The sequence below is a fragment of the Miniopterus schreibersii genome (assembly GCF_964146895.1).
Source record: "Miniopterus schreibersii genome assembly, chromosome: 14".
Lineage (NCBI taxonomy): Eukaryota > Metazoa > Chordata > Mammalia > Chiroptera > Miniopteridae > Miniopterus > Miniopterus schreibersii.
Genome location: NC_138114.1, coordinates 50,863,183 through 50,890,698, shown reverse-complemented (window position 1 = coordinate 50,890,698; position 27,516 = coordinate 50,863,183). Strand labels below are relative to the sequence as shown.

Sequence of the window (27,516 nt, the reverse complement as noted above, 5' to 3'; positions counted from 1 at the left end):
CAGCAGGTGGACACAGGGGCCACTCACTGCCCCACATGTGGCCCTGTATGCCCGCCCTACTCCAAGCTCAGTGCTCTGAGTGACACCCAACACTGAGCCACACAGCCTGGTTGTACCTGTCCAGGGACCCAGGCCAGACTTTTCCAGGAGCAGCGTGGAGCAGGAACACTGGGCAGAGCCCCCTCCTCACATAACGAGGACGGTCCTGCTAGGCAGACGTGGAGGCCAGATTCCAGAGGCGGGATGAGGGACAGTGCTCCAGCTCACATGGGGTCCTGCCCACCACTCCTGGGGCTTCCAAATGGGCCCCCACCCCCAGGAAGCTTGGCGTCTGTGCTGGTCCTAGTCACCTGGGGCAGGGCTCCCTGCAGGGTCCAGCCGAACCCTGGGCACTGTGGACTCCAAGAATGGCCCCTGTAACATCAGACATGCCAGGCCCAGCCCTCCCTTTGCCTATGAGACAGTATCCTTGTGCGCCCTGGGAGGACGTTCTTGGCACGAAGCTGTAGTGGACGGGTGATAAGGGGTGGCCTTCAGGACTCACACTCCCTCTCTGCTCCATTCCTAGGGGCGGGTGGGGGGTTCCCACAGCTGTCTGCTTAGCTCAGGCTGCAGCTGCCAGCCCCCCGAAAGGTACCCTGCTATTAACCCTTGGTGGATTCTCCAGGCCTGTTCCCAGAGTGTGGCCCGCCGATCTGTGGGACACGGGGACCTCGGTCTCTGCACTGGCTCTCAGGTTGCCCTGCACCCCCCTGGAATTCACTGCACCCTGGTTTACTGTCCACTGTGCTCTCCACCGGAGGGACAGGCCAGGCAGCTTCACGGGCCCTTCCACAGAGCAGCGGCTGAGGCCTGGATCGGGGCTCCTCACCAGGGCTGTGCTGTGCAGACCTCTCCTGACCTTAGTTTACCCACCTGTCAAAGCAGGCTCTGAAAATGGCCAGCCTCTTTGGAGCCATAAGATTAGATGTGTGTCTGCTCTGTGACTTGGCAATTCCACTCCCAGGTGTCTCCCCAAGAGAAACAAAAGCATTGACCCCAAGTGGACTGGACAAGAATGTTCTCAGGCCAAACGGCTCCCCAAGGCCCACTCTGAGCGAGTGGACTTCAATGTACATGACTTGCCATGGACAAAAAAGACATATTCACAGTAAATTATTGCTTATCTGAAATTAGAATTTAACTGGTATCCTGAATTTTTATTTGCTAAATCTAAAGAGGACTTGGGCCCGGCCGGGCGTGGCTCAGCGGTTGAGTGTCGACCTGGGATCCAGGCGATCAGGGTTCGATTCCTGGTCAGGGCACATGCCCGGGTTGGGGGCTGCAGCCGATCAGACTCTCTCATCATTGATGTTTCTTTCTCTCCCTCTCCCTTCCTCTCTCTGAAATCAATAAAGGTATTTTAAAAATAAATAAATAAATAAGAGGACTTGGGCTCGAAGAGGTGAAATGACAGGAAACCAGGTCTGGGCCTCAGGCCTCAGCATGTGGAAGGGGGCCTGTGGGCTGGGAGAAAGGAGAGGCGGCAGAGATCCCTGTGGCTCCTGGGCCACCTGGGCACTGGGCTTCCTCAGCAGGGGTCTGAACTGGGGAAGCAGGGACTTGAGCTGGGGGTGTCTCAGGAGGGCAGTACAGCCCGCGTGATGGGGTCAGAGGCTCCTGCGGCCCTGGGTACCCATGGAAGCCCCGTGGGTGCTGGGTCCCTGAGACCTGTGCTCCAGGCGGGGCCTGTGCCAGGGCCTCCGAGGTGGAACGTGATGGGCCTGTGGGAGGGGTGGGAGAGGAAGACAAGGAGTTAAGCCTGAGCCCTGGGAGGCCCCCGCCTCTGCGTCAGGGCCTCAAGGCTGGTCTGTGTGACTCCCTCTGGGGGAGATAATATTGGCTTCTTGATATTTTCTTTCTCTCTCTCTGGCCATATCAGGAACACTCACCGGCCCTGGGAACTTTCCTCTGCCCTCCAAGGCCATCGTGCGGTGCGGACGGCCATTCCCAGGGCACCCTTGGCCTTTCCGGGAGCCCCCACCCTGTGGAAGAACTGTAGCCACTTTGCTGACCTGGCAGCCCCGGCCCTGGTCTTCCAGGAGCCACCCTGGGCACCTGGCCCAGAAAGCCTGGACCACTGGCTTGTCACACAGGCTTGCGCGCCTGCGCGCGCACACACACACACACGCATACTCATGCTCGGCCTGCCCCTCTCCTACCCACCCCTGGGGTCCAGGCACCAGGCTTAGCCCAGGTCCTCGGCTGGCTGACCCACAGGGGGATGCTCTCCTTCGGGGCCCCAGGGTTTCCACAGCTGCCACAGGCCCCCCAGCAGTGGCCTGAGGAGTCAATTAGGGATTGGGAATGCTGGAGTGGGGCTCAGCCTGGGACCAGCCAACCTCTACCCACTTCAGCGCTTGGCCAGGCCTATGGGCCCTGGTCCCAACTCCCTCACTTTGCTGCAGAGGAAGCTAGGACCCAAGAGGAAGCTAGGACTCCTGGATCCTAGGTCAGTGCTCAACCACTGAGCCACGCCAGCCAGGTAGGAGTTTTTATCTTTTTGACGTGAGTGTCCTCAGAGTGCCCGAGAGACAGGCTCAGCTGAGCCAGATTCCAGAGATTGGTGGGGAAGCAGCAAGACTCCCACAGGCTTGAAGGAACACAATCCCCATTTTCCCCAATTACAGAACGTGTTGCTACCATGGAAATTGCAGGCAGTACAGAGAAGAAATGACCATTTTGCCTTCCAAGGGAACCTTGTTAACTATTTTGGTTTTCCGTCAGCCTGTTTTCTGGCATCATTTTACCAAGTGTCTACACAGGCGTGTACCCGCCACCCCCTCCTGTGACAGTGCTCTTCTGGGTGCCCACAGTACAGGGTATAGGTCTGCAGCAGCTGTGGGTTTCACAGAGATCCTCCTTCCTGGTCCTTGCCTGCCGGGTGTCTGTCTCCCTGTGCCCAGGCTGCCTCCACACAGTGGCCATGATGGCCCTGCCAAGCCTCTCACTTGCCCAGCCCCCTCCAAGCTCCCACCCTCCTCAGGGCAAAGTGCCCCCACCGTGACCACAGCCAGCACACCACCCCGTAAGCCCCCTGACCTCCGGCTTTCTGCCCCAGGCCCTTTGCACCTGTTGCTCCTCTGTCTGAACCCCCAGTCCCCTCATCAAGTCAGTCTTGGTGGGCACCCCAGCCACACACTCTGAAGTGTCAGGCTCTATTTTATTTCCCTCTCCCACCCCCACCCCCACCCCCACCTGGCGGTGCTTTCCACTTCTCCACGTGCCCTTTGTGTGCTCCGCCACTGGAGGGCGTGCGCCTCGAGCAGGCGCTATCATTAGGGTTTCCTGAGTCCAGAGCCAGGCAGAGGGTCCTGTTTCCACACCACTGGCCCCACACGGCCCATTTGAACTGACTTTTCTGCTATCCCTGAAGCCATTAAGGAGTCCACGGGCCAGCCCCGCCTGGAGCCCCTGGAGCAGACTGTGTCCAGCCCGGACAGGGTCGGCGCTTCCCCAGCCTCTGCTCTCTCAACACATCTGGCAATGAAAACTTGGATGCATGAGCACTAACAAGCTGAATCAGTTGTTTCAAAATTCATGAAGACCTGCAAACGCAGGAGCTGGGGTATTGGGTGGGGACCCCACAGAGCAGAGACTACCAAGGGTCCCGTGTGTGTGCCCACACTGGGGCCACCACCTGACCTCACGTGTTTCCGGCTGAAGTGGGAATCTCCAGTCCTTCCCCGCAGAGAGGGGCTGAGGGCAGGCCTGAGGGCCCAGGTGTTGCCAATTTCTCAAGCATCAAGGTGTGATTCACACACCGGCCACATGGGGCCACCCTTGGGCCAGCCTGTTGGGGCTCTGAGGGCAGAGTGGGTGCGGCCAGGCCCTGCCCAGCCAGGCGATGCAGGAGGCCCTGGGGCGCTTTTTTTCCCCATTTCACAAATAAGGAAGTGGCTTCCCACAGACCTGCCTTCCAGCTGAAGAAATACCTACTCTCACACCTCAGGGCTGGGGAGTGGGGGGAGCTGGTACTTTTTCTTAAACTTCTGTTCCTCTCTGGGTTTATAGCAAGAGGAAGTGGGAGTGACCTGAATCTGAGAGGACTGATTTGAGCCCATGGAAGCGGCTCTGTGGGTCTGAGCCGAGGAGGGATGACCACTGTGCCTCACGTTGCTCCAGGGCCTGCCAACCTCTCTTCCGGAGCAGCAGCCCCGGGTGCTGCAGGAGGAAGGGACCCAGGCCAGGGGGGAGACGACTCGTGGCTCCTGCACTCGCAGCGTCTTCACCCCCTTTGCACTGCTGCCTTAATCTTTGGAACAGGGACAAAGGTTTCTGTCACCGTGATTGCTTTCGCGGACACTCATTCGGTTCTAGTATTTTCCATGGTGCCTGAAAGGTTAACATGGTAGTGTGGGTAGGCTAAATAGCCGTCTCAGATGGATGAATAACAAAAATTTAAATTTATTAAAAGGGGATGGGATATCCAAAGGGAAGGGCTACACAGCACTGAGCCAAAGGGTATTGGGTCCATGATGGCAGCAAAAATATACTTGGGACAGTGAAGCGAGGAAGGGCACAGAAGCAACAGGAGACACTGGCTGGGCTGCTCTGGCTCGCTGAGAGGTCAGAGAAGGGGGCCTTGCAGACAGGTTCAGGGGGCAAGCCTGGGTTGAGGTGCCACTGCCCACTGCTCCTCTGGTTGCAAGTCCCGTAGGGGTCCCCTTGGAGGGATGGAGATGGCGCTGGCATGTTCCCCTGGTGGGGAGCACGCACTGGGGCCTTTGTCCCGAACGCATCTTTCTCTTGCAGGTGAGAATCTTAGGGGAGGGTCTCAATAGAATATTCATGAGCTCTCCAGGGCTGCTCTTTCAGGGTCGTGGTCTCCAATGATTGGTCAGCGCCAGGGCGGGGTCATTAGTCAGTGTAGCTGGCGGCACCACTTACCTGTTTTCACTGCTTTGCTGGGCCTGGAGCTGAAATACACCTGAGGCCTGGATGTTATCGTTAGAGAGGAACGCTCAAGGGGTGTAAACCACAGGATCAGTGATATGCTGGGGAGGACAGGTTCCCCTGGGGACAAGGTTCTTGTTTTCCCACAGGTTCCCCTGGGGACAAGGTTCTTGTTTTCCCAGTTTCGCCCCTTGCTAGGCATCAGGGCTTCCTGCCTGGTGAGTCTCCATACCCGGGTTTCTGTACCTGGCCATGTAACAGCACCTATGTCACCGAGCACGAATAATAGAGGGTCGGCCCTCACTGCCACTCCCTCCAAGGTCTGGGCACTTCTCTGCCTCAACACGAAGTAAATACTGAACCAAAGTGAGAACGAAGAGCAGAGCAGGCAGCACCTTCAACCCGCGGGACAGGCCTGGCCTGACTTCTCATTTTTTCCTAAGTTTGCCCTTGAGGCCAGGTTCTTTCTAGGGTGACACAGGAAAGGACGATGGGGAGTGTGACTCACCGCATGGTGATAAACACGGTGCCCGTTTCAGGGCTGTTTCCTCACTCAGGAGTCAGGCTTCTCCTGAGCAACTGAGGGACCGGCAGCAGCCCAGCTGGCCTCCTGGCAGGCTGGAGACCCAGGCCTGAGCCCCTTGAAGCTGGGGCGGAGCAGGACGGGGCTCTGGCTGAGATCTCAGAGGCCACCTGTGGGCTTGTCTGCAGCCAGCGAGCCAGAGCCTGAGTTTGGGGTGTGTTTGGGGTGCAGTGCTCCTAATCCTCAGCCTTCAGGCACCTCTTGCTCAGCACCTGCTCCCAGGTCCCTGCCAGGGACTTTCCGTCACCCCAGGTGGATTCCCCAAACTCCTTCTGTCTCCACCCCAAAGCCCGGCCCTCGGGGAATGGCAGGCAGGTGCTGGATGGAGGAGGGGACATGTGAGTCCTTCGCCAGCGCTGCTGCTCAGGGCACCTTCCCCACCTCCTCCCTACAGCCTCTGGGCCCTCCGTGCCCACCTCAACCCTCCCCTGGAGGCCACCCCCCTGGGGAACACACGGATGCACAGGCAGCCTCTGCTTGGCATAAGGCCCAGCAAATGTGGGCCATCCTGCTTCCACGTGTGTGCATGTGTGTCCATGCGTGTTTGGGCTCTGGAGCACAGTGCAGCCCCTTGAGGTACAAGGGACGCTGAAGGGAGAGTACAAGCTGTGCCTACCATGTCCTGGCTCCTCGGCTCCGCCCAAGTAGGCAGCCTGGCCTGGGTCGGAGGCGACCTGGGCCTGTCCTGATTCAGGCTCTAGGCCAGGCCCTCTCCAGCTATTTCCTGCCCCTCCCCCAGCTGCCAAGCTGCTGTGAGCTGAGCTGTGAGCTGTGGGAGCCCCCCTCCCTCATCTCTGTGTGGATCCTCCTGCTCCTGACACAGGGACCAGTGGTGCGGTGCTGCTTTTAGCACAGATTCCCACAACCAGATGGTCTAGACCCCCCACCAAGGCTTGCACACCCCACCCCACCACCACCTATTGAGGCTTGGTCCCCTCACTGAGGCCCATTGGAGCCTTCCTGACCCTTGAGTCTCAAGGTTGGGAGAGCAGATACTCTGCTCCAATCCTCTTAACAAGGGCTGGGATCCAGTCCTGGGAGCTGTGCAGCTCTGATCTGTGCTGTGGGGGGCAGGGGCTGCTGTGGGCCCCCCCACCCTGACAGACACACCATCTGACTCAGGGCACACATGGGCTGTGACTCAGGCAGAAACCCTGACGGAGGCTTGCGGTTCTGAGTCTGACGCTGCTTCTGCGGCCATGGAGTAGGAGCTGGAGGGGGGGGGGGGCACACTCAGCCCAGGAGCATGGGGGACAGGCAATGAGGCTGTGAAATCCCAGAACAGAACAAAGGCTAGGGTGGGCCCCAACCCCCCACTCTGGGTGAGAAAGCAGCAAGGAAGCTTGAATGCCAGGACAGAGAAGCCTTTGCCTGTCCCCCAGCCAAGCTCAGTGTCCGGGAACATCCTGGCTGCACCAACACACTGCCCTGAAGCCCCATCTCAGGGCTAGGAGCTGCTTGCCTGGCACCTTCCTGCTCACCCTCCAGGCAGGGCCCAAGGCAAGCTCCTTCCCAGGGGCCAGGGATGCCATGTGGACTGTGTGGGGCCTATGCTGTAGGCCTAGCTCCACCCTGACCACCCAAACCCCAGAGCAAAGCAGGGTGACCTCTCCATCTCAAGGGAATGCAGCAAGGTACCTAGGACCACCCAGCAAGGACAGCAAGCACAGCCCGCTGAGGGCTTTTCCAGTCTTCATGGCCCCCAGGCAAAGTGGACCACCCGAGGGACACAACTTCCCGTGAGCAGGTTCTCCCACAGGGATTCAGGTTGGTGGACACACGATACTGACAGCCACCCTGGGGGCAGGGGACATGTTCCATGTTCACAGACACTATGACAACAAGACCCCTCAAGGCTGAAGGCAACCAGACCCAAGATTCACCTCCAAACTTGGTGGTGGGGCAAACTTCAGGTGACACTGGCCAGGAGCCCATGAGCAGCCCCGAGTCCCTGGACTCCACCCTTGTGAACTCTTCATACTGATGCTACCCCAGCCTTTGTTAAAGTTGTCCCTCAGCCTGCTGGACAGTGTGCAGCCACATCTGCAAGAACCCTGGTCTGGGGGAGGTCCACGTGGGTTCAAGTTCAGGGTCTAGTTGACTTGGGAGCCTTTCCCTGTGGCCTCTTGCTCATTGGTGCTCAGCCCCACGTCTGGTCAGCTCCCTAATCCGCTGGTCCTTCAGCTTCACCAGGTGCTCCAGCCTGACCACCTTCATCTGCAAAACCTTAAAGAAAACACACATTTCTGAAAGATTTTAGCACAACCGATGCCCTGTCCCCCTGCCAGAGCCAGGCAGCTCCAGCCCCCGAGCTGAGTGTCCAGTCAGCCATACTACAAGGCCACATGGGACTGTCATACCCAAGGCCATTGAGTGGTACACCCGGAGGGAGTGCCTCGGGAAAGGTCCTGCAGAGTCACGGGAGGGCTGGCTTTCCCCCCACCTTGCCGCCTGTCCCTCTGCAGACCCAGGAGCAAGCCCGCGTTAGTGCTCTGCAGTCACTGTGGATGGATGGTGTGCGCCAGGGTTGCTTCTAAGTTAATAGTCAAGACAGCGTTAATGTGCAGGTGACGTGTTGTAGAATTGTACACGTGAAACCTCTATAATTTTATTGAGCAATGTAACCTCAAGTCAAATTTTTAAAAACCTGCCAATAAACCCAGTTTCATCAGAAAAACAAAAACCGTTTCATGAGGAATGAGGGCCTGGCCCGGCCTCCGTCAGGGACTCCACGTCATCGGCCTTCCCTCCTGGAGGCGCGGACCCACCACATGCCACCACGCAAGAAAAAGGGAAAAGGGGATTTGAAAAGCCTCATCTGCCCCCAACACCATGTCCAAGGTGACGTCAACAGCGTGACAGCCCACACTACAGGCTGCTCCAGCCAGCCAAAGCAGGGAGTCAGAGTTCCTCCATGAACCCCGGGCAGCTTGGGCCAGCAAGTGCCCATCCACACTGCCCAGATCCTGGCCACCCCCCAGGGCCCACTCCTCAGCAATAAGCTGTGAAGGGCAGGGGTGGCCCGAGGCTGCCCACTGTGCAGACTTCCTCCTTGGGCCAACACGGAAGGTGCCTATCTGCTCCCCATGCGCAGGCCCTCAGCTGCTGCCCCGCACGGCCCCTGGGCATCTGTCACCCCACCTGAAATATCCACACCAACAACAATCACTGAATGACAGGTAGAGCTGCTGTCCCCACTGGATTTCGTAAAATAAATAGTTAAAATCCACTTTGCTGGCACATGGACCAGAGAGCCAGGCTAGGACAGACCTTGCTGAGGCAGCAGCTTCATGTCTCATCACTTCCTCTCTGCTGTCCATCAGCAAAGGCAAACCACACGCTGATATCACTTTCCTGCTTTCTCAAGAAAACAGCTCACGAAGACCACGCACAACATACATCCGGGAACCACCCTGGCATCACAATTCCTGGTGGCCCCTCGACTCTGAACAGATTGGCGCGGTCTGCACCCCCACCCCACCCCTACTATCTCCAGTCGGAAGCTGCAGCCTGTGCTCCCACCAGGTGGTCATTCTCTGGCAGTGAGGGACCTGAGCACTTCCTGAACTCAGGACCACTGTAGACCCTTGGTGAAGGCACATGTCCTTAGAACCAGGTGTCTGTCCTTGGAATTAGGTGTGCACCCTCAGAACCAGGTGTGCGCCCTCAGAACCAGATGTGTGCCCTCAGAACCAGGTGTGCAACCTCAGAACCAGGTGTGTGCCCTCAGAACCAGGTGTGTGCTCTCAGACCAGGTGTGCACAAGAGAACCAGGTGTTTGCCCTCAGAACCAGGTTTGTGCCCCCAGAACCAGGTGTGTGCCCTCAGAACCAGATGTGTGCGACCTCAGAACCAGATGTGCGACCTCAGAACCAGGTGTGCAACCTCAGAACCAGGTGTGTGCCCTCAGAACCAGGTGTGTGCTCTCAGACCAGGTGTGCACAAGAGAACCAGGTGTTTGCCCTCAGAACCAAGTTTGTGCCCTCAGAACCAGGTGTGTGCCCTCAGAACCAGATGTGTGCGACCTCAGAACCAGATGTGCGACCTCAGAACCAGGTGTGTGCCCTCAGAACCAGGTATGTGCCCTCAAAACCAGGTGTGCGCTCTCAGAACCAGGTGTGGGGCATGGAGGGGCATCTGGTCACCGTACCTTGACAGTCTCCTGCAGAATGGCCAGCGCCTGCTCTTTTTCCTCTAGCAGCTGCTGCACCCCAGGGCCCGGGTGCTCCCAGGGCCCCCCTGGATGGGTCCCGACTGAAAGGCAAACACCTGGCCTTTAACCCGGCAGCTGGCAGGAAAGGGTAGCTGGGGTGCAATGGCAGAGTATTCAAGAGACAGGGGCCCACCCTCTGCACGCACAGTGTCCCATCTTCTCTACAGCCCGCTCAGTCTGAAGAGTCTTCACGCCAGAGGGCACTGGGAGGCTCGGCAGGCCTGCAAGACAAACAGACAGGGCTCAGGTCCCCACCTCAGAGAGAAACCTGGCCAGCAGTAGCACACAGGATGGGGATAGAGCCCACACAGACAGTGCCATGTGGGCATGGCACGGCCTAATGCCATCCCTGGGTGCCTCCAAAGGCTTCCACTTGGAGATGTGTCCACTGAACAGCGCCAGCCCTATGTGGCCCCTGGACAGCAGCTGTGAGCTCCCACTCAGGAGGCTTCAGCCCGGGAGGTGATGGTGTCAGGACTCTCCTCTCAGGCCCCTCAGAGTGAGGAGCTGCCCTCCTGGGGGGCGCTAGCCCCACTGGGCCAGTGTCACCTGAGCATACCTGCCCTCCCTTCCAGGTGTGTGAACACACCAGTCTCTGCGGTGCTGCCCCTTTCAGGAGGCTGTTTCCCACATCGGGTTTGGATATTACCAGCGTGGGGGGTAGTCGTGAGCCCCATCCACAGTCCATTGGCATCAGCACTGGAGACTCCTGGGTCCTGCAAAAATTTCAGTTTGACAGTGAGATGCAGCCCAGCAGTGCTCACACCAGACCTCGTAGCCAACTTGCCTCCCTGCATTTCCCAGTCACAGAGGGGAGGGGTGGGTGGAGGGGGTGTGACCTGCGGAGGCCTGGGAACAAGCATTGTGAAAAGTGAGTTTCACTGTCCCAGACGGGGGAGGACCAGGGGCTTCATCACCACTTATTTCCTGGTACCACTTTCTCATTGGCAGATCATGAGGCAATATCCAAACATGACACAGTGGTTCAAAGGTGGTACGTACAATTGCACGGCCAAGCACAGCTGCATTCGGTGGGTCCTCACAGACAGCGCCATCTACCACCTTTTCCCTTAGCAAACACAAGATGGGCTCGATGGCCCCAGGCGTGTTGGCCACCACCTTTCGGATATCCGCCTCTGAGACACAGAAACGCAGCTTGTGAAAGACTTTCCTGTGGAGAAAGCGGAACGGGGGGGGGGGGGGCCCTCAGAGTGGTGCGCCCTGGTTCTCCTTGGAGGGGACATTGGGCTAGGGCTCCTTCTTGACCTGCACCTCAGAGGCCTGGTGGCCATCTCGTTCCCACCCATCCCATCAGGGTCATCAGGGTCACAGAATACTGGGTGCCCTGTGTGGTCAGGCCTGGCGTTTCCTGCCTAGGTCACCATCTCCCTGATAAGTGGCTCCGGAACACTGAGAGATAGAAGTCACTTTCCTGCTTGAGTCACCCTTCACCCTGAGGAAGTCCTGCTGGCTCACCTCCAGTGCTCAGAATCTGATTTCTCACCACTGCTATGGCACACGCTGCCTGCAGCCGCCACCTCCCCCTGCATCAACCTGCCCTCTCAGCCCTCTGATATGAGGCCTCAACCCTGCAGTGCCTCTCAGCCCCAGGCTAGGAGCAGGGTCCTCAGCATGGTCTCCAGAGACTCTCGGTGGCTCCCAGTACCCTCCCCACCCAGCTCCTACCCCTCGGTTCACCACAAGGACTCGGGGACTCTGCACTCTGCTCCCCACTGCAGCCCCCTTCACACCCACAGGTCACCTCACTTCACTGACCTGTCATGTGCGCAGGAGTCCTGCCTCATCCTCCGCTGTACCCGTCACACCGGACACAACCCCTTCATCTGCCCTCCCTCTACTCTCAGCCCCATGAAGGCAGAGGTTGCTCACTGCCATGTCTGCTGTGCCTGGAGCAGAGCCCTGTACCCAGAATTACTGTTGAGTGAGTGAGAGGTGTGGTCAGCATAGGCTGGACACACAGAGAGCAGGACTGATACCCTGGAGAGTGAGTCTCAAGCTGACCAGTGCTGTCCTCTTGGTGGGGAACCCCCAGGAGCCCCAGGCTGATGGTGAGATTCTGATGGACAAGACCGCAGCCACTGACAGGTGTCAGGGAAACCCACAGCAAGGACACAGCCCGACAACTTGTCCTGGAGACCAGCGGGGGTGCAGGAGAGGCTGCCCACCCAGGGAGAGGCTAGCCTTCGAGGGAGGGCCCTCCGGGAGCGAGGGCTGGGGGCTCCAAGGAGAAAAGGCAGGGAGGTGGAGAGCCTGCCTGTTGAGAATGCTCCAGTTGCTGAGCTTCTGGTCCGTGTTGCAGGTGGGCACGTAGTTGTGCAGGTCCACGAGCCGGGGATGGAAGTGCTTCACAATCTCCGCCAGCATCACTGGGGGTGCAGGGCGAGAGGTGAGCCTGGCCTGTCGATCTAGGACCCCTATTTCCTCCCCCTTCCGTCTTCACGGCCCCGAGGTGGGTGAGGACACAGCGGAGTCCTGGGGGAGCGGTCGCTGGGGCCACGGTGTGGGAGACGGGCTGGGGTCGGAGGTGCTGGGGGGGCCGGGGTCCGCGCCACCCGCCCCAGGGGATGCGGGGGAGGGTAACTGCAGAGCAGCGGGGCTGAATGCACAACGCGGCCCCTCTCCGCTGCCACCTTCTTGTCTCCCCTCCTCTCTCGCGTCCGCAGCGCCCCTCACGCCCTGCTCGGGGGCTTCGACACTGCGCAGGGAGCCCGGGGAGCTGGGACACTTCGCGAGGCAGCGGCCCCTGCCCGGCCACGCCGCGTGGCCCGCCGCCCCCCGCTCCGCTCGGGGCCCGTGCCTCCCTCACCGCCGTCGCTGAAGTCCCGGGCCAGGTGGCGCTTGGGGCGGCTGAGCGGGAGCCGGTCCAGCCAGGCGTAGAGGCCGCGGAGCGCGCGCGGCGACAGCGGCGACCGGCCAGGGGCGCTCGCCCCCGCTGCACCTAGCATGGCTGCGGGGCTGGCAGCTGGCGCCGTTGCCTGGAGATGGCACCGGAAGGGGCGGGGGGCGGTTGCCAGGAGACAGGGGGCGGGACCGGAAGGACTGGCTTTTTGCGGGTGCAGGTGGAGTTCTACCCCTGGGCTGGGGCCTGGGGTCCCCGCGTGGGTGCGGCCAGGGTGCTCAGTTTAGGGGGTGTCTTTTTTGTTTTAAATGCCTTTACTGATTTCACAGAGAGGGAGAGAGAGAAACATCAATGATGAGAGAGTCATGGATCAGCTGCCTCCTGCACGCCCCCTGCTGGGGACCGAGGCGAAACCCTGGCAGGTGCCCTGACAGGGAATCCAACCGCGATCTCCTGGATCCTAGGTCGATGCTCAACCACTGAGCAACGCCAGCGGGCAGGAAGCAAAAACAAGTCAGCAAGGATGAAAAGTCGCCATCCTTGTACAGTGCACATTTTATTTTAACAAGCATTGGACCCTTAAATATTACAAACTGAATTTCACATTGGCTTGCTCCAAATTCCATCCAATAAAAATCTCCTGTCATTTAAAAGTTGATCAATAATTTAATCGTAAAAATAGCCTTTTTCTTCTTAACTATCAGGGAAACAGGCTCCGGAGATTGAGGGGCTTGCAGTCTGGGTGTACTAATCTGTGGTTGACAGCACTGGCAGGAGGGGCCTTCCTGGGACACACAACGCTCATAGGCCTTCCACCGGGAGGGCCTGGAGCAGCGAGAGTGCAGCAGGCCCGACAGCAGGTGCAGTTGGCCTGGAGGAGCCTCCTCAGCACCCTGGGGAAGGCCATCTGGAGACGTACACACAGTAGCTGACCCCTCTTCCCCAGCATGGCGTAGCTAACTGTGGCCAACGCGGGTGAGAGGTCGGGAACAGCAGCGCAGTCCTGACTGAGAGGCCCTTGGCTGTGACCGGAGGATGCTATAGTGAGGCCTGGGGATGAGGAGGTGGCTCTTCTGCTGGGACTTTTCACAGTGGACCCAGCCCAGCGGGGCACCAAGGGCCTGGGCAGAGGTGCTGCATCGGCTGGTGCAGGGCTCTTTCAACATGAACAACTCGCAGACAGGTGCGCAGATGCCCCCAGGGCACTGTGAGCTCGGACCCATCACCTCCTTTGGACAGGGGGTTTCAGAGCAACCTTTGGGCCAACAACTCCCTTGAAGGAGGAAAAAAGAGATGATAAAAACCACCCACTACAAAGAGTACAACTGAATCTTATTTCCTTTTACACTTACTAAAATTTAGATTCTTAGTTCAGCAAACAATACGATGGCCCTGTGCACACAATAACAGTGACAGCCACAGTGCTCACAGCTAACATTTTATAAAGGACAGACTTTCATACTTAGACCAGTAGGTGAAGACAAATTAATAGCCAGTAGAAGTAGCAATCCCTGAAAAGTCCTCTGGCTGAGTATAAAGCAGAGGTTAGAATATACCTTCAGCTAACATTTCTCCTTTCAGCCGACAATGTAACCCTTAGGGCAGTGCCCCAGTCAGCCTGCTGGAGGAAGACAGCTGGATCCACTGCCCCTGCAGGCAGACACTGCCCTGGGTGAGGGGCTCACCTCAGTGGGTCCAGGGTTGGCCCCTCCAGCCCTGGGCTTGACTGGTGGCATCGGGGGCACAGAAGTTGGCTTGACCACCTGGGAAGAAGCAGACACAGTGATAGTGGATGCCACCTAACCATCCTGGCCAGGGCAGAGCACTGTCTTCACAGCTGCTCTGCTCTGCTCCAGACAAGCCCACAGACTTCTCTGCTGAGCTCTCTACAGAAAAATCCCATCCAGCATCCTCCCTCTACCCATGGCCACCTGCAGAATGAAACCCAAACCAGCCAGACATGGTTGCTCTCTCCCCAAGGCCCCCACACCACTCCAAATTTTCAGTGAAAAGCTTTTAAACTGCCAGAAGTTCAAAACCAAGAATTAATGACTATAATTGGCATTTTTTTTTCATTTCAGCTTTCCCAGGGTGACCGGAGGGGGCACTCAGGATGGAGGTGAAGGCTGACTAGGCCTAACCCAACCATGCTCAGCCCTGGCCACGTACCCCAGCATCCAGGACGCCTGGGTGAGGCCCAGCATTTATAATTTTCGATAACCCAAAAGGACCCTACTGAGCAGTGGGGTTCCTCCTAGCCTATGCCTGGCTATCACCACTTCCCGGGCTAGAAATCTTTCTGCCCACCCTGCCCCCCCATCTGGCCTGTCAAAACCCCCCTTTAGACCATTTTTTTTAACTTCCTGTAAGTCTAAAATTAGTGCTAAATAAAAAGTTTAAAAAGGAAAGCAATAGAGAATGTCTGTTAAGCAAACACCACAGTAAATGTTGTTGCAGGGAGATCCATGTGGGTCAGTTTAAAAAGTAACAGGAGTCACATCTCTCAAAGTATCTCCAAGACAAGAGGCCACAGAGAGAAACCTGCATGAGTCAACATCACTGGTGACAGACAGGTGGATACCGGGAGCTCCCACAGACACCTGGTGGGTGGAGCCTTCCCCGGGGGGGGGGGGGGTGACAACTGGTTGAGAAGTCTGGCTGTTCCTGCCAACCCCACTTTGCCAGGAGCAGAGGCAGCCACCTGCTGCAGGCAGGTATTGGTCCAGGGCTAAGGTAGGCGGTGAGCAAGCCTCACCAGGGCCAGACCTCTGTGATCTGCAGAAGGGACTCCGGGGTAAGCCCAGAGGTGGTCAGGCCTGCAGGGGAGTACTCCACAGGAGCACCCCCCCTCCTGTGGAGTTTGGGTTGAGGGGGAGGCTGGGATCTGGCCTGAGGGGAAGGGAACAGGCATAGCCAAGGAAGTGTAAGTGTACTGAGTGGCCGAGTGGCCAGGTCCTCTCACCTGTCTGGGCTTCAGCTCCGGGAGGGGCTTAGTGGGAGGAGCAGGTCTGAGCTGGAGGAAGGAGGAATAGTCAGGAGCCCAGGCCCCTGAGTTAATGTCCTCACTGGGCCCGGGTGATCAGCCTTCTGAAAGTGCGGTGGTCCCACCCTGGGGTTCCCAGCCTACCAGATCCAACCCTTGGACCTTCCACCTCCTGGGGCCCAATTTTCGCCACCTAGACTGCCTGGTTGCAGGCGCACCACCACTCACCTGGGCTGGGGCCTGCTGGGTGTACACAGGAACTGGGAAGGGTGGGCTGGACATGGTGACCGGAGGCTGCAGGGAACAGGGCCATGAGCCTGGATCTCCCCTGGCTGTTCCCCCACCCCTGCCCCTCAGCTCACGACCCAAGGTTTCTGCCCCTCCCAGAACAAGAATAAAGCTCCAGGTGTGTGTATGGGGGCTCTGCCCCACCACCAGCAGGGCCCAGAGCCCGAATATGACCTGTACATTCCCTTCTCTTAGAATGTGACCCGCACATTCCCTCTTCTCAACCATGTGGACATTCTGAGGTGCTGGGTCACAGCAGAGGGAGTCTGGGCCTCAAAACTGTCCTCAGACCCTGCAGAGACCTCAAACCTCAGATTCAAGTTCAATTCTGTCATCAGTTCCTGTGGGTCTCAGACCGCCAATTCTGTCATCAGTTCCTGTGGGTCCTCAGACCGCCCATCATAAAGCCTCCTTCCTGCCTCCAAACAGGGTGATCGTGGCTGCTGCTCTAAGGCCCTGGAGGAGCACCCTGGTTCCAGGGATTAGGTGGCCTGGGAAGCCGGCTGGTGCTTACAGCAGGGAGTGGCTGTTTAGAGGTCACTGTGGAAGCTGTGGGCCTGGGGAGCTGGCCGGGGTGGATGGTATGCATGGTAGGGACTGGCGCTGGGGAGCCCACAGTGGGGGCCGGAGCCCTGCCCTTTGCCGCCCCAATGCCCCTCTCGTGGAACAGGGGGTTGGAGAGCCCCACAGCGGTCTTGGTTGCCACGTTCCTGCAAAGAAAGAAAGACGCATCAGTGTATCCTGGCTTCAGGGTTTGACCCAGGGACATGGGGTCCCCTGGGTATGAGGTCCTCTGACCCGGCCAGGGTACCTCACAGCTGCAGTGCCTGCCACCCCCCACATAGTGCCAGTCATAGCCATTCAAAAAGGAGAGGCAGCCTCGTGTTTTTCTGCGACTGGCACAGAAGGGGTCAAGTAGCTGACAGGGCAGGTGGCCAACGAGTGGATGGTGTGGGCGGCTTCTCTGAGCCCACATTATCCCAAGAGTGCCAACGCCTACCAGGGTCAGTTGTGCATGGGGGATGGGGGCCATCTCTCTGGGTTTACCACATCTCCAACCTGTCACCAAAGCTTGTTACCTGTTCCCACCCCAGCGAGAGGCCCTCGAGGACTGGCTGTGGATTTTCTTCTTCCTCCAGCAGCAGCAGGGTTATTTCCCAACAGTGCAAGGAGGGGATGTGCTTGTTGCACAGGGACGTTTTACAACCCCAGGGAACCCTCACCTCCGTTGGATGCGGCTCTCAGTCTTGCGGTAGATGACCACGCCTACCACGATGAGCGCCAGAGCCACCAGGAGCAACACAGGCACCAGCACACCCATCAGGAGGCTCCCAGATGCTGTGGGGCACATGAGGCCAGGTGTCAATGGGACAGTGGGGGCTGGGAGGGTGGCCAAGGGCCTTCCTGGGGCCCCTCCTGGGCTGGAGCCCTGGGCCTCTCCCCCACAGCCAAATACCCATCTGAGGACCCTTCTCCTGTGCATTCGAGGTGGGGTCACAGGCTCGTAGGCCCTACCCTACACCTGTGAGGTCAGGATACCCGGGACTGCAAGTCTGAATCTTTAATGATGCACCCATGGTTTGGGGGCACACAGCTTCCTTCTCACTGCCCAAGTGGTCCTGCTGGATCCCATCAGGCTGTGCGGGTGTGAAGGCCCTGGGGGCAGTCGGGCCCTACCTGTGCGCATGTTGGCCAGCTGGTCTGTGCAGTAGGGTGGGGCCCAGCCCGGCTGGCAGTGGCACTTTCCCTTGTGGTTGCACACCTGGGGGACAGCCAGGTGTTAGGAACGGGCCCCCGGACCCTTCCTATGCTGCATTGCCCGGTGCCCACATGGGAGTCACCAGGCCCAGTTTAGGCCTGCGAGGGGCTCTGTTATGACCCCTATTGACGGGGACAGGCTGGGCTCCCCCACTGGTCTGGCTCCTACTTCTAGGTGTTCAGAGCTGTAACACACGCTGACAGCAACAGCTCCTCCCCTCACCCAGGGGACCAAACACCAAAGCAAGGGTATGGTACCCTGCCCTCTCCAGGCGGCTCAGGAGGGATGCTCCAGCCCATTTCAAGCTCTCGGTGGTCTGACATCCCTTCATCGCAGATGCGGCAAGAAGAGCTGAGTGCTCTCTCCCATCTCAGAACAGAGCCGCCCCAGCCCACGTGTCCATAGGCACTACCAGCACCTAGAACTCAGGGTCCACGTGGGGCCCACAGATCCTCGCCAGCTCCAGGCCTCTGCCCTCTGTCCACCTGGGTTTGCCCTGAATCGGGCCTACAGTCTCCTTCACCCTGAAGTCCCACACACCCCGTGGCCGTTGCACTGGGCAGAGCAGTTTCTGGACCTGTAGACGTGGAGGCCCTGGCATTGTCCTTTCCAACACACCTAGAAGACAAGAGGGGTCTGATTAGGCAGCCAGTCTCAACCCCTGACCCCCACTCTCCCCCAGCAGCAGAAGCCCACCCAAAACCTGCAGGTGAGCTTCAAGGGGGGCGGACCACAGCCACCACAGCCAGGAAGGCCTTGTCTGCAGTCCTTTTGCTGGCCATCCGGCCAGCCTGCTGCTGCCACCAGGGTCAGAGAGGACCGGCCCCACCTGTCCCCTGGGGGGGACTTGCAGATGAAAAGATCTTCAAACCACGTTATCTGAGAACGGCTTTTCTGGCTTCTCCCCATGCACTAAGTTTCTACTGAGAACAGGGGTCCATCTGTCCACACAGCCCTCCAGCTGCCACCACCCTACTTTGAACCACATGAGCTCACATGTGGGACTTACTCCAGGACATGGGGTCCAGTGGCCTGACTGCCTCAGGGGGCATGTCCAGGCTCATGTCTGGTCACTTACCCTCTCATCACCGCACTTGGTGCCTTCGAGCACCTGCTCGTACCCAGAGCCACTGTCAAGGTCAAGAGCCTGGCAAATGCCTGAGTTGTAGGTGATGGTGCAGGAGCTCCGCTCTGGAGGCTTCTCCCCACCTTCACAGAACAGGATGCCACAGTGGGCCCTGTGAACAGAGGGATTTGCCATGGTGCCAGCTCTGTTGGGTCTCCTGCTCCGTGCATGCTGATGTGCTCAGTGGGGACCTAAGGAGCTGCCAGGAGATGAGGCCCAGGACCCTTGGATGGGCTGTGGCATTCACTAACAGGGCAACCACACCCCCAGCCAGAGTGACCCATCCACCCTCCCACAAGGGCACTGTGGTTAGGCCTGATGGCCCTGGAAGGCAGGGTGAGACCCCTGACTCAGGCCCCTATTCCTTTGTGCAGAGGGCTCTCTTGGGAGACCCCACCCATGAGGACATCCCTGGAGCCAGGGGAGTCGGGCTTGGTTGATGCTCACCGGTAGGGACCACGGGTGACACTGCTCTTGCAGCCTGGTGAGATACTGTAGGTGTTGCACATCTCCATGGCAGCCCGTGCACCTGCAGGCCAGGAGCAGGTCAGTCCTCCAGCTCAGGACCCAAAGCCACCCTCGGCCTGTGGGTCACCTGCCACCGACCTCACCTGGTCCCCACAAGTCCTGGCACCTCTGGGCCATTGTGGGACAGATTCCGTTGTAGCAGTAGCCCCCCGGGCATGGTGTGCCGTTCTCCTGGAAGGTGTCCTCTGGGCAAGCTGGCCGCTGGCCATCACAATACTCTTCCAGGTCACAGGCGTCCTTGTGGGGGCGGCACAGCTTGCCGGCCGGCTTCACCTGGCCCAGCAGAGTGAAGCTAACCATGGGAACAGCAGGTCCCAACCAGACCCAAGCCTGCTGTTCCATCACCACCATCCCTGGGGCCCCCTTCCCACCCGCTGACCTTGGGGCACAGCTGGATTGGGGGCAGGGTGGGGCACCTGGAGAGCCCTGTGCTCACCTTGCACTCATGGCAGCATTCACCATGGGCACACTCGGCCCCCTTGGCCAGCTGGCAGGTGGTGGCATTGCAGCAGTGATTCTGACAGTCCTGAGGAAGGAGCAATGCTGAGGGTCTGAGCACCGAGCTCCAGAGTGGCCCCGGGGCCCCACCTCCCTCCATGACTGGCCCTCAGTTGGGCTGGGGCCTTCCCCTACGGGTCGATGGGGGTGTCAGCAGGCAGGAATGTGTTCGGATTGTGGCTGTGGGCATGCAGGGTGCCTGCCCAGTCAGGAATGGACGTCCTAACCCGTAGGATTGAGACCCGGGGTAGGTGCAGGGCAGAGGGTGGCAGTGCCTGTACCTGGGGGTGGCCGCAGTCACACTGCTCCCCGCGCTCCACAAACCCATTCCCGCACACAGGACCGCCCACCAGGCGGTCGGGGTCTGGAGCATTCCCGATGCAGTTTATACGGGGCTTCTCCGCAAATGTCTCCAGGTCCTCCCGGCTGCAATGGCTGAACTTTCTGGGGAACGAGGAGCTGAGGGGAGAGGTGTCTCTCAGGGGAGGGCGGGTGGTGGGCAGGCCACCTGCACCTCAGGACAGTCTGCCCTGCAGGTGCCCTCAGCCGGGCAGGATTGGGGCGAGCCTCACCCGATGCTGGCTGCCATGACGCAGCCGCCGCCACTGCGTGGCACGGGGCAGTAGCAGCCCTGGACGTTCTCATCGTGGTCCATGCCCAGGTTGTGGCCCATCTCGTGGGCCATGGTGCACGCCACGCCGATTGGGTTCTGGCTGTGGTCCTGCAGTGAGAGGCTGTGCTCGATGGTGCCCCCGACTCGGCCCAGTCACCTTCCTGCTGCCCCAAGCAAGGCTGGCATCCCTTCCTGCTAACACTTCTTATAACACAGAACACCACCCTGGCTGGTGTGGCTCAGTTGGTTGGAGCATTGTCCTGTACACTGAAGGGGCGTGGGTTTGATTCCCAGTCAGGGCACACACCCAGGTTTCGGATTCAATCCCCAACTGGGGTTCGTGGGGGAGGTAAGCAATCAATGTTTTTCTCTCTCTCTCTAAAAATCAATGAAAAACATATCCTTGTATGAGAATTAAAAACAAACAAACATAAAGCATCAATGCATTCTCCTGAAGAGGCAGCCGGTCAGGTGTTCGTGGGGACAGCTTGGGGACCAGCAGGTGCACCTGAGTCTTGAGGTCTCCCCCGCATGCATTTCAGCTCAAGCTTCAAGCCTGGCTCCCCACATGGGCTGGGCCCCTCCATACCTGGTTCACAGCCCCTGAGTCCCGAGAGCACATGGTAGACACCTTGGCCAGTCCCACAGTGGACCCGGTGAAGTCGATCCCACTGGAAACAAGAGAAGTGTCTGAAGGTGGGCCCCCCAGGAAGGGCTATGCTCCTGAGTGCCCCCTCGCTCCCACAGCCCTTCCTGGCGGTGGCTGTTGTCGCTGCCCGTCGCCAGCTGCCCACTCACGTGATGAGCTGTGCGTTGTCGTGAGGGTACCGCCCCACCAGGTTCTGTGCCCGCCAGGCCAGGAAGTTGTCCAGTGTGGTGCTGGCCTCGGGGCTGACCTGAATCTTGTCCACGTTCCAGATATCCAGGCCCACGAGGACCACGCGGAAGCGGAGTTCCTGATAAAGCTGCAGGAGGACAAGATCCCGCAGGTGAGGCTCCAGGACAGTGAAGCCCGCACCCGCCGCAGAGTGGGCAGGGCCTGGGCTGTAGAGAGGTATCCGCTGAGAGTGGCACGGGGCCAAGCTGCCTCCTCGCCTGCTGATGGCTCTACCACCCCACACCCCTCCCTCCAGGTGCCCCCTCCACTTCGACAACCAGGGTTTCTGTCAGGCTGGGTGACGCCTAGTCCAGAATGGATCTGTGTTGCTTGGGATTCTGGCAGCCCCTGCTGGGCGAGGAGCCCCTGGGAGGCCCCCCTGGGTGGAAACGGCCCCCACCTTGTCCACATGATTCACCACCTCCAGCACCCGCCTGCGCACAGCCTCTCTGCTCCTCAGCTGCTGGAACTGGATGACAGCAGACCTGCAGTCAGCAGCCTATAGGCGGCCCGCCCCCTCCTGCCCACCCCACCCCACCCGCCCGCCCCCCCTGCCCACGGCACCTCTCTGCTGTCCGTGACCACATACAGCTCCACATAACGGGTCTCCTGGGATACTGGCCGGTTCTGTGAAACGGCAACGAGAGGCTGGTCAGCAGCCCCAGCCACAGCCCTCCTGACCTTGGCCCAGGCTCCACACAGACCATTTCCAGGGGCCCCTGCTCAGTGTTGGGGGACCTGTCTAGGAGATGCCAGCACGGACTAAGGAGCCATCTCTGCAGCTGCTGGGCAGAGTCAGGCCCACCAGCCATAGGGACGGCAGGCAGCACCCTCACTTGCTGAGCACACAAGGAGACTGGGGGACACATAGGCCCAAGAGGACAGGAATGAAGATGAGTGGGGCCTCCTCACCCGGGGCCTGAAAGCTGCCGAGGTCCGAGGGCCCAGGATGCTCTCCAGGCTGGTGTTGCTGACCCCACAGGTCCCCGCCTTCTGCTGCAGGTGCTGTGCCTCATAGAGCGCGTGCTGCCCCTTGTCGCCACCTCCACCCAGGGGCTCAATCAGGTGGACAGCTGAGCCCGCCCGGAAGAAGCCCCTGTGGGTAGAGGAGAACAGGTGGCCCTGAATCAGTGCCCCGCTCCCTGCATGCTGCCCAGGGAGGGACAGAAGGCCTGGAAGGACAGGAGGGGCCCACTCTGCTCTGGGACATGCAGGGCAACAGTGTTTAGGGCCCAGTGGGAGCCTTGTGGGTCAGGAACCTGTAACTTGTAAGAAGAGCCCAGATACCAGGTACAGAAAAGTATCCCTAAGTCTGGCCCCTCTATTCTCAGCTTCAGCTCACTTTTCTGGAAGGTGAGAAGTGCGCTGGGGCCCTGACATTCTGATCAACCTTGCCCGGGTCTGGAGCACCCACCTGAGGCCATCACAGGTGCTGAGGCTGGCAGCAGAGAAAGGGTGCCCCTCCACGTGACCCTGGTAGAAACAGTGATCCTGCGGGAGGCAGGCATGAGGGCTCTGCAGGCCTCACTCCCAGAGCCCCAGCCACCTTGGGGAGGCCCCCGGGGCCGTACCTGACTCTGCAGCTGCTCAGTCACCTGGGAGCCATTGGCAGCCGTATAGGTTTCCGTGTAGCCCGAGCCCACCAGGTCCCTAGAAAAGAACCAGTATAGCTCCCTGGGCCCCACCTGCCTCCCCCCATGGAGGAGAAACTGCAGGGGAGCTGAATGCCCAGGATACGGGTGTGCTGGGGCAGGCCCAAGCTCCTGCTCACCTGTTCTTCCGCAGGTGCAGAGTGAAGGTGTGCCCTCGGGCACCAAGGACATAACTCACACTCTCTGGATACAGGCCCTGAGCCAGGAAAACAGGAAGGGTCCAGGGTGAGGGGCCTGGCCTCAGGCCATGTCCACCTCAAACCTTGGGTGGAGCTCAGCTGACAGGGATGCAGCCCAAGGCCAGGACCCCCCAGCCTGAAAGCTCTTCAGAGGACCCTGGGAGTCACTCAGCATCAGGCTAGTGAAGGATGGTGGGCCAGGCTGGGCTGTAATGCAGGGGTCCTGGGCAGGCCTTGGGCCTCAGTTTCCCCATCTGTCCACACAAGGTCAATGACAATGATGCCCCAACCCCAGGAAGCTAGGGGAAGGGGAATGTAGCCCTACAGGCAGCAAAGGAGGTATGGGTGGGTTAGCCCCTCCAGACCCAGGTGCCCTCCCCACCTCTTGTCAGGGACAGTATTCACCTTGCCCTCAGGGTAGGGTAAGGGTCCAAGGGGCTCACTCAGTGCTCTTCCCAGACACCAAAGACAGGACAGGGCTGTCCTCCAGTATACAGGTAGGCATATCCATTCACACATACACACACACTCAATGTACACACCCACATGGGTTCTAAGAATGACTCCAGGCAGCTCTGGGGAATCTCAGCCCAGCCCTAAAAGTCCCTACAAAAGGTGTGTCACTGCAACCACACAAGGCAACAGGCCCTCAGGGAGCCACGCGCCCCTCTAGTCCAAGAGGAATTTGACTTATCACTGCTGAGCAAAACTGGGGAGTGGCCTGAGCCAGTCCATGGCCCTGCCCACAGGGAGAGGCAGGATGTAGGAAGGTGAGGCCTTAAGGGGGAAAGATAAGCCAGGAACCAAGGACATAACTCACACTTTCTGGGTACAGATCCTGAGCCAAGAAAACAGGAGGAGTCCAGGATGAGGGACCCAGGTGGGCAGTGAGGCCCCCTCAGGGGTCTGCCCCAAAGCCCCGAAGCCCACCTGGCCCTTAGCCCCAAGGCTGGCCCCTGACAACTGGCTGGGACACACAGAAGCTACATTCCTCTAACAAATGGGGCCAGGGAGGGATCTCCCCACACCACCACCAGACCATTTTCTGGCCAAGACTCACCAAGTCAGAGGGCAGGGCTCGGCGGGCACGGGATCCTGGCAGGCGCTGGGGCCACACTACCTCATACTGCTTTACATGGGGCAGGCGGGCACTGGGGGCCACCACTGTGGGAAAGAGGGGCATCAGTAGGTATACAGGGCACCCACCCTCCTGTCCTGGAAGGCCCCTTCCTAGGTGAAACAGTGTGGGGACCAGACTCAGATCTGGCATTAAGAAGACAACAGGAGCCTGGCTAGGCATGGCTCAGCAGTTGAGCATTGACCTAGGATCCAGGAGATCATCAGTTGGGCACATGCCCAGGTTGCAAGCTTGATCCCTGGTCAGGGGATGCGGGAGGCAGCTAATCAGTGACGACTCTCTCATCATTGATATTTCTATCTCTCTCCCTCTCTCTTCCTTTCTCTGAAATCGATAAAGATATATTTAAAAAAAAAGACAACAGGACCCCCGCTCTCGGTGGGGCCAGGCAGACCCTGTCCGGAGCCAGTCCCTCCAGGAGCCAGCCAGCCTGCCCTGCACTCTCTCTTAACTTGTGTGGGCAGTTAGGCAGACATGAGCAAAGCAAGTATGATGGGCGCTAGGTACAGAAGGTCACCAGGATGGAAAGACCTGGATGACTAGCAAATGACAACTGTAGGGTGGGACCTCGCCCCTAGGGTGGCCTTTCCTCTCCTAGCGTATTGCTGGTCATGTGGTTTGGACCCCCTGACCTCTCCTCCTTAGAGATAATAGCTAGGCCTCAGTTGTATTTCAGCTCCAGGCCCAGAAAAGCAACAAAACCAGCCAGAGCTGCCCTCAGGACCAGCTGCCTTGGATAATGACCCCCACCCTGGAGCTTAAAACCCTTAGGATGGAGGACCCTGTGCGCTCTGCCCCCCCCCCCCCCCGGGAGCACACCTGCACCTCCCCCGCCAGGCGCCTTAGCATGACCTTCCTCACTCCCAAGCTCCAAGGACCCTTCCTTTGCCTCTATAACTTTCCTAAGCCCCTTTCTTCTAGGAATTACTTCGTCCACCTCTGTGATTAATGAAATAAATGTTCTCTTATAGTTTAGGTCTTGGCTCTGAATTCTTTCCCAGCCAGAACCCAAGTCCTGAGGTTGCTGAACCCAAGTCCGGTCTGACCCCCCTGGACTAACACCCAGCGTCGTTCCTGTTGCCTACAACAAACTCACCACATCATTGCATCTAACTGGGGAGCCGACCAGCCTCCCTGGCATCTAGGAGCTTCCGGGTATTCAACAACAAACAGCAGGGCAGGACCAGAGTTGGGTGCTGGAGACCAGCCACCCAAGACCCTGTCCTTCCTCTTTTAAGGTATTAATAGGTGTCTCTGTGACCCTTATCTTGCAAACTTCCAGGTGTAAGAGGCCCCGGATGGGTGGGGGCAGCCCAGCCCTGTCTGCCCCCAGTCACTCTCTTGGCTGCCTCCAGAGTGGGGCTGGGACCTCACTCCACAACCCCAGCCCAGGAGGTTTCGGGAGCCGGGGTGGGGCCAGAGCCAGCAGCAAGCTCGGTCCTCCCTAGGTGGGGCCGGTCCTCATGTGGCTAGAACCCCCCAGTTCCAGGCCACTGCTCCGCAGTCCTCCCTCCCCCGCCGCGGTGAGGGGTCCCGGTAGGAGGGGGCAATCACTCCCCAGGAGGACCTGCTCTATACCAGCCCGTCCGACTAGGAGCCCAGGAAACGCCCCAAGCACCGCTTCCCCCTTCCCTTTAGAAGGCCTGCTGGCCTCGGGGCCTCCCTGCTGAGTGCCCACCCAGAAGGAGCGCAGAGCAGGCGCCGGAACAGGCCAGGTGCCGCCTCTGGCGGGGCAGCAGTTCCCGCACACCTGGCACAGCCCATGCCCAGTACTCACCCTGCAGCCACCACACACCCAGCAGCCAGAGCCCGAGGCGGAGCATGGCCAGGGCCTGGACCGGAGTCCAGGGGTCTGGCGTTCAGACTTTGGGGTCACAAAGATTTGGGGGTCTGGGGATGGGGAGGGATGTGGATATGGGTCCAGGAGTCTGGGTCCGAGGGCACGGATGGGGATTCCGGAGTCAGCAGGTGCAAACAGAATCCAGGGATCCAGGATCCGAAGGAACAGGTGAGCAGGAATGTGGCTCTGGGCTCGGACACCTCTGATCTCGGCGCTGGGTTTTGAGGCTCTTTCCTAGGGGCCCCGCCCCCGGCACCAGCCTCGCCCACTAGGATCTGTCCTCCGGAGGCCGGGAGGGGCGGGGTCTGGGGCACCTTAGTAAAGGTGTCCCTCCCTCCCCTTGCGTCCTTCCTGCCCTGATACTCCTTGGTATTCCTGTGGCTACTTCTAGAAGGTCCCCAGGGGGCTCCTGGACCGTGTCCTCTGTCCAGCACATGGAAAAGCTTCACAAATGTGGGTCAAATTAGGTGAGAGGGAAGTGAACAGACTAATCTAAGCCCCTCCCTTCAAGGCTGGGCCTTGGTGGGGAAAGAGACTTGTGAAACGCTGTCTGGGAGAAAGAGGGGTGGGGCCCGAAGGGGGGGTATACCCCGACTTCCTGAGGAACAGAAAGCTTGTGCAGCAGCGTGAAATCCACCCAGGGCCCCGTCTTGCTCAAATGGGGGCTAGAGGCCTCACTGAGGAGGGGAGCACCTGGGGTTCCAGTCCACTTCACCTTCAGACCCTGGTGGGCTTGTCCATGGGGATTACCCCAGCCGGGCTCTGGGGGTCCCTACACAGCAGTGGAGGCAGCCTGCCCACTGGGACCTCCTCCTTTCTGCCCTCCCTGTCCTGCCTCATGGGGCAACCCCACGCTGGCCTGACATTGAGGCTTCTCCAGGTGGGTCTGCACCTGGGGATCGAGGCTTCCTGCAGCTGAGCAATATGAGTTTGCCCCCTACTCCAAACATGCTCCCTGGATTGCTGGGGTGAGAGCATGTCAGGGACTCAAGTGAGAGGTTGTGGTGTCCACAGGTGGTTTCAGACCAGAGATCAAAATTCAGTGGCCCATTATTTCCCCCAAAGGGAATGGCATAAAAAGGCATTAGGGCTGGCACAGATTTTGGGGGCAGAGGTGACAGGAAAGTCCTGGCCACAGCAGCAGTGTGGACACAACTGGGCCTGGACGCAGGGCTCCTGGGGAGGCCCATGGGGATTCTGTCCCTGAGCTTACACATGACTGTTGTAAATGCCATGTGATCCCCAAGCCCTCCAGCAGTTTTTCTTGTTCCTTAGTCACATGTTCCAAGTTGTTTGACAGCAAAAATTTAGCAGCCAGGACCTATTCGGGCCCAGGGTTTTCCTACGACACAGGAACCCCCATGCAGCCCACAGGACACACCTAACTGGTCCCCACCAACCACTGGCAGGTGCTGCTGGATGTGTCACCACCTGCAGCCTGGAG

General features: G+C 59.2%; 2 protein-coding genes across 6 annotated transcripts; both read right to left on the bottom strand.

Moving 5' to 3' along the window:
- Nucleotides 1–4,427: 4,427 nt before the first annotated feature.
- LOC308566760 (sperm flagellar protein 1-like) lies at nucleotides 4,428–12,723 on the bottom strand. 4 transcript variants are annotated; one of them, XM_081157437.1, is made up of 7 exons: nucleotides 12,559–12,723; nucleotides 12,007–12,118; nucleotides 10,734–10,902; nucleotides 10,291–10,447; nucleotides 9,865–9,952; nucleotides 9,669–9,772; nucleotides 4,428–7,744 (listed from the first exon to the last, which is right to left on the bottom strand). In XM_081157437.1, the coding sequence occupies exons 1-7, from the start codon at nucleotides 12,695–12,697 to the stop codon at nucleotides 7,683–7,685; spliced, it is 831 nt and encodes a 276-aa protein (XP_081013563.1). In that variant the 5' UTR covers nucleotides 12,698–12,723; the 3' UTR covers nucleotides 4,428–7,682. The 4 variants fall into 4 exon arrangements, with proteins under 4 accessions (XP_081013563.1, XP_081013562.1, XP_081013564.1 ...); XM_081157436.1 differs by having other exon boundaries at nucleotides 9,878–9,952; XM_081157438.1 differs by having other exon boundaries at nucleotides 9,878–9,952; nucleotides 10,381–10,447; nucleotides 12,559–12,699.
- Nucleotides 12,724–13,128: 405 nt separating this feature from the next.
- ADAM8 (ADAM metallopeptidase domain 8) lies at nucleotides 13,129–26,282 on the bottom strand. 2 transcript variants are annotated; one of them, XM_081158403.1, is made up of 24 exons: nucleotides 26,010–26,282; nucleotides 24,155–24,258; nucleotides 23,035–23,111; nucleotides 22,835–22,913; nucleotides 22,678–22,754; nucleotides 22,176–22,359; nucleotides 21,828–21,890; nucleotides 21,664–21,732; nucleotides 21,185–21,351; nucleotides 20,976–21,057; nucleotides 20,346–20,494; nucleotides 20,055–20,232; nucleotides 19,712–19,801; nucleotides 19,359–19,548; nucleotides 19,195–19,276; nucleotides 18,700–18,859; nucleotides 18,162–18,239; nucleotides 17,540–17,624; nucleotides 17,086–17,200; nucleotides 16,377–16,572; nucleotides 15,803–15,868; nucleotides 15,554–15,604; nucleotides 14,277–14,354; nucleotides 13,129–13,864 (listed from the first exon to the last, which is right to left on the bottom strand). In XM_081158403.1, the coding sequence occupies exons 1-24, from the start codon at nucleotides 26,053–26,055 to the stop codon at nucleotides 13,814–13,816; spliced, it is 2,517 nt and encodes an 838-aa protein (XP_081014529.1). In that variant the 5' UTR covers nucleotides 26,056–26,282; the 3' UTR covers nucleotides 13,129–13,813. The 2 variants fall into 2 exon arrangements, with proteins under 2 accessions (XP_081014529.1, XP_081014530.1); XM_081158404.1 differs by lacking the exon at nucleotides 15,554–15,604 and having other exon boundaries at nucleotides 13,130–13,864; nucleotides 26,010–26,141.
- Between the last annotated feature and the right edge of the window lie 1,234 nt (nucleotides 26,283–27,516).

What these genes read in the sequence shown, in the direction of transcription:
- ADAM8 (XM_081158403.1), bottom strand. Translation starts at nt 26,055, where the DNA reads ATGCTCCGCCTCGGGCTCTGGCTGCTGGGTGTGTGGTGGCTGCAGG. An exon ending in GTGACTGCGGCCACCCCCAG is followed by an intron (nt 19,802 to 20,054) that starts GTACAGGCACTG and finishes CTCCTTCCTCAG; the next exon opens with GACTGTCAGAATCACTGCTG. An exon ending in GAGAGCCGCATCCAACGGAG is followed by an intron (nt 16,573 to 17,085) that starts GTGAGGGTTCCC and finishes CTTTCTTTGCAG; the next exon opens with GAACGTGGCAACCAAGACCG.
- LOC308566760 (XM_081157436.1), bottom strand. Translation starts at nt 12,697, where the DNA reads ATGCTAGGTGCAGCGGGGGCGAGCGCCCCTGGCCGGTCGCCGCTGTCG. An exon ending in AACTGGAGCATTCTCAACAG is followed by an intron (nt 10,903 to 12,006) that starts GCAGGCTCTCCA and finishes CTTTCTCCACAG; the next exon opens with GAAAGTCTTTCACAAGCTGC. An exon ending in ACACCTGGAAGGGAGGGCAG is followed by an intron (nt 9,953 to 10,290) that starts GTATGCTCAGGT and finishes TTTGTCTTGCAG; the next exon opens with GCCTGCCGAGCCTCCCAGTG.